This window comes from Salvelinus fontinalis, chromosome 3 (assembly GCF_029448725.1).
Source record: "Salvelinus fontinalis isolate EN_2023a chromosome 3, ASM2944872v1, whole genome shotgun sequence".
NCBI lineage: Eukaryota > Metazoa > Chordata > Actinopteri > Salmoniformes > Salmonidae > Salvelinus > Salvelinus fontinalis.
Genome location: NC_074667.1, coordinates 41,730,292 through 41,745,339, shown reverse-complemented (window position 1 = coordinate 41,745,339; position 15,048 = coordinate 41,730,292). Strand labels below are relative to the sequence as shown.

Here is a 15,048-nt window from a genome sequence, read left to right as displayed (position 1 = left end):
AATTGTGTACAGACCCATGCGACATGGGGCTGTGCATCCTTATGCTGAAACGCAAGGTGATGGCGGTGGCTGAATGGCACGACAATGGACCTCAGGATCTCGTTGCGATATCTGTGCGCTCAAATTGCCATTGATAAAATGCAATTGTGTACATTGTCCATAGATTATGCATGCCTGTACCATAACCCCACCATGAGACACTCTGTTCACAATGTTGACATCAGCAAACCGCTCACCAACACGAAGCCATACAAGCTGTCTGCCACAGACAGTTCAAACCAGGATTAAATCAGTTTAGAGAAAACTTCTCCAGCGTGCCAGTGGCCATTGAAGATGAGCATTTGCCCACTGAAGTTGGTTACGACACTGAACTGCAGTCAGGTCAAGACCCTGGTGAGGATGACAAGCACGCAGATGAGCTTCCCTGAGATGGTTTCTGACAGTTTGAGCAGAAATTCCTTGGGTGTGCGAACCGAGTTTCATCAACTGTTGGAGTGGCTGGTCTCAGACGATCCCGTAGGTGAAAAAGCCTGATGTGGAGGTCCTGGGCTGGCATGGTTATACTGGGTCTGCGGTTGTGAGGCTGGTTGAACGTACTGCCAAATTCTCGTAAGACGACAGAGGTGGCTTATAGTAGAGAAATGAACACTAAATTCTCTGGCAACAGCTCTGATGGACATGCCTTTTATTGTCCTCAGCACAAGGTGCACCTGTGTAATGATCATGCTGATTAATCAGCTTCTTGATATGCCACACCTGTCAGGTGGATGAATTATCTTGGCAAAGGAGAAATGCTCACTAACAGGGATGTAAACAAATTTGTACACACCATTGGAGAGAACTCAACTTTATACACATGGAACATTTCTGGGACCTTTGATTTCAGCTCATGAAACATGGGAACAACACTTTACATGTTGCATTTATATTTTTGTTCAATGTATTTACTGGTGTGCTGATCTGACCAGCCATAATTGTATCTGTAAATTGACAGTTGATAGTCAGATTAGATTGTCATAATAGGGAAAGAAAGTGCTTAAAAATTACTAAATAAAAAGGTAGAATGTTTATGGACCAAGAAAGCTGTAGATCAGCGTGCCTGTGTGCGTTCTCACTTCTCAAGCTACGGGCAGATTTGAGCCAGTCAGACAGAACTTCCATCGTCGTTTAACCTTATGAACATTTATGGCTTGGTAGCAAACGGCATCGCCATTGAGTTAGTTCTCAGAGATGTGAAAGGAAGCAGAGTTACAGAAGCAGAGTTACAGCTTCACTCTATCCAGTTGTAGCATAGGATCAAGTTACAACACGCCCATTTCTTGACAGATAGCGTTACTATCCAATTGAGTTGTTTAAAATTTCATCCTGGCAGCTGAGTTGTTTAGAGATGCTTCCTGACCGCTGAAGGAAAATGACAAAAACAAATTAAGTTGCATTGAATAGATGTTATTTTATATTCTCAAACGAACAGCAGTGGCTATATTATGTCCTATGCAAATGTTGATCCGCAGATTAATATAAGTCCCAAATGGAAAGCAAACAGATTGTCATCTGTAGAACCATATACTGTACTTATCAGCCAAAACAAGCTCAATAACAATGCATGCACAATCCTATTGAATTTGCACACACCCGTATTGTGAGGAGGCCTATGCCATCTTAATTTACCCAGTTTATTATTACCATTATGTTGTTATGTAGTTTGTTTTCATCAATCTAAGTCACAATTATTGTTTGATTTTAAAATTAATGCATACATGGCTGTTGCTGGGAAACGTTGTCATCAAAATGTATTCAGACCACTTTCCTTTTTCCAAATTGTATGTTACAGCATTATTCTAAAATGGATGAAATAAAAAAAAACTTTTCATCAAATCTACACACAATACCCCATAACAACAAAGGGAAAACGGGTTTAGACATTTTTTGCAAATGTATTACAAATTAAAAGCTTTGTATTCAGATTTGAAATTGAGCTCAGGTGCATCCTGTTTCCATTGATCATCCTTGATGTTTCTTCAACTTGATTGTTGTCCACCTGTGGCAAATTCAATTGATTGGACATGATTTGGAAAGTCACACACCGGTCTAGATAAGGTCCCACAGTTGACAGTGCATGTCATAGCAAAAACCAAGCCATGAGGTCAAAAGGAATTGTCCGTAGAGCTCAGAGTCAGGATTGTGTCGAGGCACAGATCTGGGGAAGGGTACCAAAACATTTCTGCAGCATTGAAGGTCCCAAAGAACACAGTGACCTCCATTCTTAAATGGGAGAAGTTTGAAATCACCAAGACTCTTCCTAGAGCTGGCAGCCCGGCCAAATTGCACAATTGGGGTAGAAGGGCCTTTGTCAGGGAGGTGACCAAAAACCCGATGGTCATTCTGACACAGAGCTCTATAGTTCCTCTGTGGAGAACCTTCCAGAAGGACAACCATCTCTGCAGCACTCCACCAATCAGGCATTTATGGTAGAGTTTCCAGACGGAAGCCACTAGTCCGTAAAAGGTACATGACAGCCCACTTGGGAGTTTGCCAAAAGTCACCTAAAGGACTCGCAGACCATGAGAAACAAGATTGAAGTCTTTAGCCTGAATGCCAAGCGTCACTGGCAACATCCCTACGGTTAAGCATGGTGGCAGCATCATGCTGTGCGGATGTTTTTCAGCGGCATGGACTGGAAGACTAGTCAGGATTGAGGGAAAGATGAACGGAGCAAAGTATAGAGAGATACTTGATGAAAACCTGCTCCAGTGCGCTCAGGACCTCAGACTGGGGCGAAGGTTCACCTTCCAACAGGACAACGAAGAGCCCGGATCTCAATCCCATTGAGCACATCTGGGAACTGTTGGATCGGAGGGTGCGGGCTAGGGCCATTCTCCTCAGAAATGTCCGGGACCTTGCAGGTGCCTTGGTGGAAGAGTGGGGTAACATCTCACAGCAAGAACTGGCAAATGTCCATGAGGAAGAGATGCACTGCAGTACTTAATGTAGCTGGTGGCCACCCCCCCTGTTCAGAGACACATTATTCCATTTTTGTTAGTCACATGTCTGTGGAACTTGTTCAGTTGATGTCAGTTGTTGAATCTTATGTTCATACACATGTTAAGTTTGCTGAAAATATACACAGTTCACAGTGAAAGGACATGTATTTTTTTTTTGCTGAGTTTACATTTGCAAAAATTCCAAAAACCTGTTTTAGATTTTTCATTATGGGGTATTGCTTATAGTTTGAGGGGGGGGGGGGGGACAATTTAATACATTTTAGAATAAGGCTGTAACGTAACAAAATGTGGATAAAGTCAAGGGGCCTGAATTACTTTCCAAATGCACTGCGTTTTCAAAATGCTTACTGCCTCCAGCTCACATTGCAAAGTGTTGGGTGACGTGCTGATAGTCTGCCTACCACTGCCTATGTTCTTGAATGGAGGAGCTCTTCAATTACCATTTGAGAAATTCAAAAGGCTCTTGCACATCTGAGCTATCTTTTAAATTAGCACCCTTATGTAGACCTAGCCTCACCCACATCCGTTCCACGCATCGAATGGGGTTGGAGTCGAAGAAAAACAAATAAGTGCTATCAAATATAACAATATGCATTTCATAAATATTCAAATAAAGTTGAGAAATGAAAAGTCGTTATTTTAATCATGGCCATCAAAACTAGGGATGCACGATATATCAGTGAACACATCGGAAGTGGACGATATTTGCTAAAAATGCCAACATCGGTATCAGCCCGATGTCTAGTTTTAAGCCGGTGCAAAACTGATGCCAAAGCTGACGTGCATACCTATATAACATAAGTACATGACGTAATGACACCACATAAAATTTTGCGCCACACGTTCAACACAGCATTCCTAACCTAGCCCATAATGTCTGCTGTGTGGATCGAGCAGTCAACAAGTCGAGCAGTCATTTTTATAAGAGTAAGAAAACTTCAGCGAGACAACTCAAAGGCGAAATCCATTAACGCCAAGATAATGAATTTATTGCCCTTTACAATCAACCGCTCTCTGTTGTGGGTGATGTTGGCTTTCGCGACTGGTCGAGCACCGGTACACACTAACGTTACCAAGTGCGCTAATTTTCCAGATGTTGCCCTACCGGAGTTACACAGTAATAGCGTCACTGCTATTAGTTTCACGACATACTATGGAACGCCGTTTGGGTTTTTGCATGTCAAAAAAGATACGTCAAATAACAGTTCTATCATAGAATGTTGTGTGTTCTGAATTTGCACGAGCAAGCCAAGCGCCACCACTACTATCAGTAGCACTGTCAGAGCTGTACAAAAAGTCTGCAAACAAGCAAACACCGGCCACGAACAATGTGTTAACAATACCACGTTGGTAATAAAGCATTATTTGTTTGACCGCAACTTCTGGGGTAGCTAGCTAACTTTAGCTTGGTACCTAGCTAGCACCAATACAACCAGCCTGAAAACAATGACCAGTAGAAACTGCAGTCATTTTCACTATTCTTAGCAATGATTTAGGAATCCTTGTGAGTAAGTACTAGCTAGGTAGCCACTTGTTCGCCTATTGAAATTGTACTTCAGTTCATGAAAATAAATAGCTAACCTGCTACTTAACCCTGTTGCCCAAAGCTAACATTATAAGCAGCCGGCTAGCTTAATCTGGCTTGTGAGGCTCAACCGGACCAGGTTATGTGTTGTGAAGCTAACCACAATAAGGATAGGGCACAATAGTGGAATTTGCAGTTTGCCTTCAAAAAAAAAGTACCTCTTTGAAAGTGATGCAGAAGGAATCATGTCATATTTAGACTATATAATGTTAAACAAGGTTGGAATGTGAAGCAATGAAATGGGGTATCAGTCTACTCGGTGACAACCCTAAACAGTTGTGTTCTGTGGGTAACACAAATATTAGCATTGTAGCTTTTATCTCAGGACTGTGACTGTGTGAAATCCCTTCCTCAGTCAGCCTATGGTGTGTATTGACATTCATATTGCACATCTTTACCTAAGGATTGGGGATCAATGAAATGGGGTATCAGTCTACTCAATACTCAAGATATTTTTTCCCAACATCCTCCTCAGAGTTATCAGACTCCAAAACATTCACACAGTATTGTTTTTCCTCAGGAATAGTGTTCAATACACATAGGTTGACAATAAATGTGGCTCAATTCCCAGTTGTTTCAGAGTCCCGCAATAAGAACTACGACAGTAATGTTCTCTGGGTGTCACTGAGTAGACTGATACCACATGTCATTGATCCATAGGCAAGACTGCACAGTGAAATAAGTATGCCCACAATGCAATTCTAAAGTATAATACATCCAGTGTTACGTCAACAGATTGTAAAAATGAACAAAATTGTATTTTGTTGATTTTATATAACATTCCAACCTTGTTTAGCATGATCTATTCAATTATGGCATAATTATATTATTTGCGTCACTGTCAATGACATACTTTTATTTTGAAGGCTAACCACAAAGTTCACTATTGTGGATAATCCATATTGTGGCTAGCTTCACAGATGGTTCCGACCACCATTAATCAAATAAGAACTGTCTTATAAATTAGGTTTATTTTAGATGACACAGCTATGAAGTTAGCTAGCCAACTATAGCTACTGAAACAGATTTTTGTTTTGCTATGTTTTTGTGGAAGAACATTGTCTGCATCCAACAGCTAGCTAGCTTTTTTTTTATGACCAGTACTGTAGGTGCACGAGACAACTACCAGCATCATATCATACGTATCAATGAATCGGTGTTACATATGAAATACGAGTTAGTGTAATCAATTTGTAATAACTACGTAAAAGATTTATGAACGCGTTAAATGATTATGTGACGTGCAGTCATATTCAGGTCAACAAGCTTATTTGACACGTCAAACAGTGTTATTTGACATATCCTTTTTGACACGCAAAGACCCAAATGGCGTTCCATAGAAATACTGGATGAGACAAACTGAACAACGCACAGCAAGTAAGTGAAATAAAAAGGTTTTGATTATGTTTTACTGGTAATGGGGACATGCGTAAATGCCAACAAAATAACGTTTTGGTCAGTGTGGTGTGTGTGTGTAACCTTTATTTAACTAGGCAAGTCAGTTAAGAACAAATTCTTATTCACAATGACGGCCTACCCTGGCCAATCCCGGACGACGCTGAGCCAATTGTGCGCCGCCCTATGGGACTCCCAATCACGGCCGGATGTGATACAGCCTGGATTCAAACCAGGGACTGTAGTGATGCCTCTTGCACTGAGATGCAGTGCCTTAGACCACTGCGTCCATGTGTGTGTTAACTATTTAACTGCACAAGAATGCTTAAAAGGCCACTAAAAATTTTAATAATATTGGCATTGTTTTTTGCGGCAAGGAAAATATTGGTTTCGGTCAAAAATGTCATATCGGTGCATCACTAATCAAAACTGTTTAACACATTTCACACCAGCAGAAACAATTAAGGATAACGGAAAACCTGGTGTACCTGTAGCAGAGGGTGGTGCAGGGTGATCTCCAGCTCGGCCAGTCTGTGGGCTGGGTCCTCACATTCCTCCTGGATCTCCAGATCCTCCCTGGGCACCGTATCCCAGCGCCCACAGTGGGCCGCCAGCTGGTGCACCAGCTCATACTGGCCGGGCAGCGCCAGGCTGAGCCGCGTCTGGCGCCCGTGGGTGAAGCACAGCTTCCTCCTCTTGCAGGCCGTGCCATGAACGCCATTGCAGGCCTCGCCCGCCACGGGACCTAGGGGCAGGAGCCGTTCCCCCAGCAGGCAGTTGAGCAGCTGGTAGCGCGCGGCGCAGTCCTGGCCAAGTACCAGGATGTAGGGGGCGCTGCCCACGCTGCTGTGCAGGAACTCCTCTTCATGCGGGGGGAAAAAGATGCAGCTCAGCTGACCTGGGAGGAGAAGGTACAACATGTAGAAGGTACAACATCGCCTGGTAAAGCAACTGCTCAGCATCTGACCGTAAGTCGCTACAGAGGGTAGTGCGTACAGCCCAGTACATCACTGGGGCCAAGCTTCCTGCCATCCAGGACCTATGTAATAGGCGGCGTCAGAGGAAAGCCCATAAAATTGTCAGAGACTCCAGTCACCCAAGTCATAGACTGTTTTCTCTGCTACCGCACGGCAAGTGATACCAGAGCACCAAGTCCAGGATCAAAAAGACTCCTTAACAGCTTCTACTCCCAAGCCATAAGAATGCTGAACAATTAATCAAATGGCCACCAGACTATTTACATTGGCCCCCCCACCCCAATTGTTTTGTACACTGCTGCTAACTATCATCTATGCATAGTCACTTCACCCTTACCTACATGTACAAATTGCCTCAACTAACCTGTACCCCCGCAGACTGACTCGGTACCCCCTGTATATAGCCTCGTTATTTTATTGTGTTACTTTATACTTTAGTTTATTTGGTAAATATTTTCTCAACCATTTCTTTAACTGCATTGTTGGTTAAGGGCTTCTAAGTAAGCATTTCACAGTAAGGCCTACACTTATTCGGGCATGTGACAAATAAAGTTTGATTTGATGTATAGAAGGAAATAGTGGTGGTGGTCAGGGGGGGGCTTGAGTCATTGTGCCTCTCCCTTCTGAGGGGTAAGGAAGGAACCTTTATTCTTCAGGTATTAGGCCTAGAAACAATCTGCATATGTTGATAATACAATGTAATGTTATATAACACCAACAAACACTCCACTTTATCTTTGAGCAAATTCCAATGATTGGCTTACAATACAGAAATAACTTGCTTCAGCTTTAACTGGACCTGTTGTGAACTGGTGTCTGGCATCGCTCTGTCTGCACTTCTGGCATATGAAAGGCCTGAGGGATAATCTATTGTGTTTACTTCAAAGCCCCTCAGACTCATCTGTTATCTCCTGACCCATCTCCGTGGCAACCCATATTAACAACAAACAATTCATCCTGGCTCATCACAGGAAGTGGTCATAATCCTCCATGATGCTGAGTCATGGTCTATTGCAGTTAAACAACAGACAAAGAACAGAGGCCAGAAATGGAATACCACTCCTTTCTCCCTCCCCACCCCTTATTTTCTCCCTCTTTCACCATCCTGTTGCTCTGCAACTGTTAATCTGGTATTACCCTGCCTAGTGTTTGACCTAAAACATTAAACATGCAGGAACAATCCAATGAATGAACCACAGGAAACGCATTACAAAAATATATACCTACTGTACTGTAGTCTACAGGGCAATTCCACAGTAACAGACTCCGATTTTTCACTTTAAAAATGTCAAACTATTACTAGAGCTTGAAGCATGTCATCCAGCATGACAACCACTGTGGTTTGTTGTTAGCCTTTACTATGAAGGTTTGACAAAGATACTTACATATTGTATAGGCCCACTTGATGGGAAGGGTATGGTTAGATGGGCTTTTCCCATGAAATTTGACATTCTAGATGCACTAGATTTACCAATAATGTTTTTCAACATTCTCATTATTTCAATGTGGATGTAAGTGTGTGTGTGTGTGTGTGTGTACTAGTGGAGATACTAAGCCCAAACACACCTTAAAGCAGTGGTTTTCAACTGGTTTTACCTTGGTACCCAAATTGAACCAGGTTGTCTCAGTCGCGATCCAATATTCGCATCATGATTTTATTTGTTGCCAAAATGCAATCCGAAAAACTACTTTTAATGCTATATTGATAGTAAATGTACCAACTGTATGACAAGGGAACAACATTCCTCCCTTCTTCATGTCAATAATTCCACCAGTTGAGAACCGCTGCCTTAAAATGGACAACTAGCGGTCCTCCTACTTTTGGGCAGTCAATTAGCCCATGTCTGCTAACATTTTTTAGATTGTTAAGTTAGCTGGCTAAACTATAGTAATCATGGCCAAATTACCAATTGGGGGCCCCCATCAATTACGTTAGTGACTCACTCAGATATCATATTCCAAACATTTATCTCCGCCCCATGACAGAATGTGCAGAATTGCAGCAAACTTGCTTTAAAAACAGCAACATTCTCTCTATGCCCCATGGCAAAATGTATAGGCTTTCAGGAAATTAACTCCAAAATGTATTCTCTCTGCTGTCAAGAGGGGGTTGTTAAAATGTTTTGCTCACATGAGTACAGATTTTTTTGTGGCCCCCACCCCCATTAAAAGTTGCCCATTCCTGCTCTACAGAGTAGCTCTCTACATAGTTCTACAAACTTTAGCACGGTAGAATTTTTGGAATGCAACACAAACAGCTCCGTAGCTCAGCTTTCGTAGACTGAAATCCCTTTGGGACAGGAAGGTTGGGCTTAAATGACAGCCGTATACAGTGGTGAGGAGGAACTCAGTAGACCCTTTGTGTCCGGAAGTAATTTAGCCATTAATTGTAGCCATTGACACTCTGTAGAGTTGCTATTTTCTCAAGTCAATTAACTTGACATTCCTGGATTACTCATTATACTAATAAAGTCTGATTAAAATCAACAAAGAGTTTTTTTTAAAGAAGAGTAAAATACTGTACATATCTGGCTGTGTGGGCAAAATCAATACATATCCCATTGAACCAAGCGGGGAGTGTGTCACATTTCCAAGACCAGTAAGAAACATTCAGCAAAACCTACGCCAATGACGCCGCTGGATCTCAAAACTGAACTTGGATCTGTGTTAAGTAGCAATGATATCCTTTGCCACCATTGTCTTACAGATAGCTCGAACCAGTCATGACTTTTTAACAAAATAAATCATTTTCAAGTACATTTCTTTGTTTGATGATTGTATAACTAGGAAAGGAGTATTGAAATTGAGGGTGCAGTGTTTATGAAGTTTGGCAATGAGGACAAAAACTAGCATAGTTCAGCTAGTTCAGCCAGGGAAAATCTTGGGTCCGGATATAGCTGGGCGCACATGCACACTAGGATAATTCAGGACACAGATCGTAGTTTCTATGCCCTGATATCAGGAGCTGGCAGCAAAAAGTTTGATTAAACAATTCAGAGACAAACTAATACATCAGTTGACACATTCATGGACAGCAAATCGATATACAATCCCGAAATCAGTTGCACCTGTCAATAGTAAAACAAAGCTTCAAACAATGTTTGAGTGAAACCAAATCCAGAAAATGGATGGTGAAGTGGCTTCCGGACATGGTAAACTCCTCCTCCTCACCACCAGTAGACCTTGGCTCAAAATAACTAATCTCCTAAACAGGAACGTGAGAATCACACCCACACCCTGCTCATCAGCGCAATCCCCAAATCAACTAGTGCAGTGACTACTTCTATGTTTATCACCACCAGTACATGTTTCCTTTTAGCCTCAGTTCCTTAAGTGGTAATCTCTGCATATTTGTGGCACTTTATCATGTCCTATTGTTGAGAAAGACTAACTGGTCCTAATCTCTTCATTTCCCCCCTCTAAGTCCTATTTAATGCATTTTCTACAGTCGACATGTTGGCAAGGAAATCTCTTTCCGGGAGAGAACAGTCTTGTTTTTTTCCCCCCAGGGGGGAAACAAGACATTTAAGCCTACCTCATCACCCATTCAGAAGACAGTTTAGCTAATAGCTATCCACCTGTTTTGCCATCCCACCACTGTATATAGATTGAGTACAGGTCGGAACCCTGTGGGCCCTTTAGGAAATGCCCTACCTCAGCAGAACTTGCACACATTCCCAATTAGAACATTATGGGATGTGTATCAAGTCTGCTGTGCCATTTCCAATCCTCCTTGAATGACCACAATCAGAAGAGTTTCCACTCAAACTATGGCTAGTATAGAGTGACAGACCTTCCTATGTTTGTGGTCGGATATGTTTACGGGGCTTGTTGATGGGCTTTATGCTGGAAGTAACAATCATATTACAATTCAAGAGCTTGTTGAGTGGTCACTCAAAGGCAAAATCTGTATTTTTTTAGTGTGAGATTTTTGGTAATTTAGCAGACACTCATATCCAGAGTTACATACAGTAAGTAGTAAATGCATACTTTTTTTCTGAATGTAAGTTTCTCAAATGCTAGTCAGGATTGGCCTACATGTGAATAAAATATTAGTTTCTCATGTTCTTTATCATTTGTATCATTTGCTTCCTTTCCCAAAGGATCACTGATTGCGATCCAAATGTTAGACAATAAAATTATAATTACTGTAGAATGTAAAATAATCACAGGGTCATTCAATGACAGGCATATGATGAAGTACTGTAGTTGCATGAAGCCACCATGGATAAATGTAACCTCAGGAACTGAAGTGTGTGACATTCAATAAGGCCTAACCCTACCCCTGTTTAGTTAAGCACGATGTATTCTGATAAATGTGGGAGTTTAACTCTACATTATGTTGTGATGATGAGGTTAATTATAATTATATAGGTAACAAATTCGAAGAGGTGCACATCTTACCTGCCTCCAGAGCAGCTGCCTCTGAGCTGGCGGCTGATGCGCAGGCATTACTGTAGTTCTGTTTTATTTCCCGGAAAAATGCGTTGGTCTCTTTCAGATTATTTTTTAGTTGTATGGAGTGTTTATTGTAGCTGTTGAAGATCCGGGTTAATTCTCGAGCTAAAGGAGTCACTTTCTGCAAATTTCCGCCACCGATCCCCTCCATGGCAATTCGAGTCTGCAATGAGACACAAATGGGAGAACGTTCTTCTCTTTAATACTAACGTAACGTTACCACCCTATGAACCGAATATAGTAGCCATTTGGGTCCCAGTCTTCAAGTTTAAATTGACATTGAAAGTTAACTACTGGACAAGGGTGCAGGGAGTGATCGTCAATATGTGATTTACTGCTCAGTTTCAGTGAGTTACCTGGTCTCACTTATTTGGATTTCCAGTATTGTTCAACTACTTTCATCAGCATCCCAAATGTTTACTAACCACCTCCAGCAGAGGAAAAAAGCCTAGGGAGTGCCCCGGGCCATGAATGACAGACACAATCAGTCCAAAAAATCCACAGTGATTCAAACGCACGGTTTTGCAGCCAAACCCGCAATCGCGGGTAACGTTAATTTACTGCCGTGGGTAACTAGCGAATTCCGTAGCAAAATCACTGCATCACAGTGCACAAATAAACAAACTCACTTTGAACGGAAGATATCTTGATAGCCAGTGTCCTCCAAAATAATTGAGCAAACGATTGGTTTAGCTAACATTAGCTGTACACTGTTTCTAGCCCTAACTAGCTAGCAGGGTCTCAAAGTTAGTGAATTGAGATGGCCAATGTTAACTACGCTAGCTAGCTCCGTAGCTTAAATTTACCTTCCTATCCTAGCCAGCAAACCAGGCATCGTATTCCATGCTAATCTGTTTTAAAATAAATGCCACATTACCCCAACCGTCGTCATTACGTGAGCTCCCTCAAGCATTTTTTTCAACTGGTGCTATCTACAGAGACCCTGCTAATTTGATGGCTAACCCGAGATACTTTTAAGAAATGAAATTGTAAACTCCATTCGAATGGTATTAACGCCCGCGCGGTGCATTCTGGGCGATTCTGGGACAAGGAGCGCACATCTTCAAGGAGTGAATGGGAGTCAATTGGGTGCGAGCTCAAAAAACCAACATTAGCATAAATTACTGGAATAAGACACACAACATTACACATATTGTGTGAGATAATTAACTTGTTCTCGTATAGCTTTGAAATTGTGACATTACGAGGAAAATAGGCAGGTTTCTCGACTCAATCCCTGATTTCTGGAAGGGATTGCGTGACGCAGCATGACAACGTGACCATTCATTGGCCATTGAATCCCTATTAATTCAATTCAAGGGCTTTATTGACATGGGAAACATATTTACATTGCCAAAGCAAGTGAAATAGATCAAACAAAAGTAAAAAAAAAAAATACAAAATGAACAGTGAACATTACACTCACAAACGTTCCAAAGGAATAGAGACATTTCAAATATGGCTATATATAGTGTTGTAACGATGTGCAAATAGTTAAAGTACAAAAGGGAAAATAAAAACATAAATATGGGTTGTATTTACAATGGGGATTGTTCTTCACTGGTTGCCCTTTTATTGTGGCAACGGGTCACATAGCTTGTTACTGTGATGGCACACTGCGGTATTTCACCCAATAGATACAGGCATTTATCAAAATTGAATTTGTTTTCTAATTCTTTGTGGGTCTACGTAATCTGAGGGAAATATGTGTCTCTAATATGGTCATACATTTGGCAGAAGGTTAGGAAGTGCAGTTTCAGTTTCAACCTCATTTTGTGGGCAGTGTGCACATAGTCTTCTCTTGAGAACCAGGTCTGCCTACAGCGGCCCCTGTCAATAACAAGGATATGCTCACTGAGTCTGTACATAGTCAAAGCTTTCCTAAACATTTGAGTCAGTCACAATGGTCAGGTATTCTGCCACTGTGTACTCCCTGTTTAGGGCCAAATAGCATTAACATTTGCTCTGTTTTTTTTGTTAATTGTTTCCAATATGTCAAGTAATTATCTTTTTGTTTTCCCATGACTTGGTTGGGTCTAATTGTGTTGCTGTCCTGGGGCTCTGTGTGGTCTGTTTGAATCACCAAGGTGAAGTTCGTTTTATATTCACACATTCAACAGACATTCAACAGACATTTAACAGACATTCACCAAAAGTAAATTAAAAATGTCAAAATCAATAACTAACTCACAGTTTGTCGCAGAATCATCAAACTAGATATGATTTAATCTAGAAATGTCTAGCATACTTTTACAACCGTTGTTTTGAGTAGAACTTCCAGTTTTGACTTGATAGAAATACATCATCTATAAAATGTAATTTAAAGAGGTACAAATCAATAACTAATTCACCGTTTGTCACAGAAACATCAAACTAGGTGTCACGCCCTGACCTTAGTTCCTTTTTTATGTCTCTATTTTGGTTTGGTCAGGGCGTGAGTTGGGGTGGGCATTCTAGGTTTTTGTTCTAGGTTTTATATTTCTATGTGTTTGTCCGGGTGTGGTTCTCAATCAGAGGCAGCTGTCTATCGTTGTCTCTGATTGAGAACCATACTTAGGTAGCCTTTTCCCACCTGGTGTTTGTGGGTAGTTGTTTCCTGTTTTGTGTTGTGTCACCTTTCAGGACTGTTTCGATTTTTGTTGTTTCGTGTTCAGTTATATTAAATTATCCTGGACACTTACCACGCTGCGTTTTGGTCCACTCCTTCTTCCCAGGACGATTGTGACACTAGGTATGATTTATTCTATAAATGTCTAGCATACTTTTACAATATTTGTTTTAAGGAAAAATTCCAGTTTTGACTTGATAGAAATAACATCTATAAAATGCCATTTAACGCTATAGAAATCAATACCGTTTTCACTGATTATGAAAGAATGATCAAACTAGGTATGATTTATTCTATAAATGTCTAGACTTTTACAACCTTTGCTTTGAGTAGAAATTCCAGTTTTGATTTGATAGAAATACATAACATCTCAAATATTGCATTTAAAGATGAAGAAATCTAATTCAGTGATTGTCTCAGAAAAAAAAGTGAAAATATGCATTTATTTGCAATACCTTTAAAGAAATGTGGATTTCAAGTGCAATTTGATCTGTGAAGTTAGACAATGTTTATAATCTTAAACTGTATACCAAATCAATGTTTGCATTTTTAGTGCAACAGTTCCACATTTTAAAGTAGTTACAAGGCACAAGTCATTTATTTATAAGTCTCTAATTTAACAGCAAAGAGGCCCCTTCCAATCATTTTCTATTTTGGCTTTGTTGAAGTCCTTCTTTGCCATCCCCAGACAAGCTGAATGGTACCATCTCTGGCACACAGAGCATTCTATCTGCAGCATTAAACACATAAAACAGGGTTATGTTTATTTACATGTAAATTACAGTTCTGGAATACCCATTCTGTTACATGCTTTTGCAATTAGGAACATTTTCAAATTGGATTTTTGTTCAATTGCTAAATTGACTTTAAATGACATGCATTTGAGAACAACCCTGATAGAAGCACTCATAACTGAGGTGTTAATCATCATTGAGTATTCAGGCAATATAAATCATATAGTAATAAAGGCCTACATTTGCAAAAACATGCGTTGATAAAAAAAGATATCACATCAATGTTGTA

General features: G+C 40.8%; 1 protein-coding gene across 3 annotated transcripts in view; it reads right to left on the bottom strand.

The window, feature by feature from the left end:
- Positions 1-12,645, bottom strand: part of LOC129848722 (dual serine/threonine and tyrosine protein kinase-like) — a 48,555-nt gene extending 35,910 nt beyond the window's left edge. The window contains exons 1-3 of one of the 3 annotated variants that reach the window (XM_055915839.1): positions 12,047-12,645; positions 11,364-11,580; positions 6,471-6,880 (exon numbers count right to left, since the gene is read on the bottom strand). In XM_055915839.1, the coding sequence (XP_055771814.1) occupies positions 6,471-6,880; positions 11,364-11,568 (615 nt within the window). In that variant the 5' untranslated portion in view covers positions 11,569-11,580; positions 12,047-12,645. Of the gene's footprint in view, positions 1-6,470; positions 6,881-11,363; positions 11,581-11,773 lie in introns of all 3 variants that reach the window. The other 2 variants (XM_055915834.1, XM_055915825.1) reach the window with 2 other exon arrangements.
- Between the last annotated feature and the right edge of the window lie 2,403 nt (positions 12,646-15,048).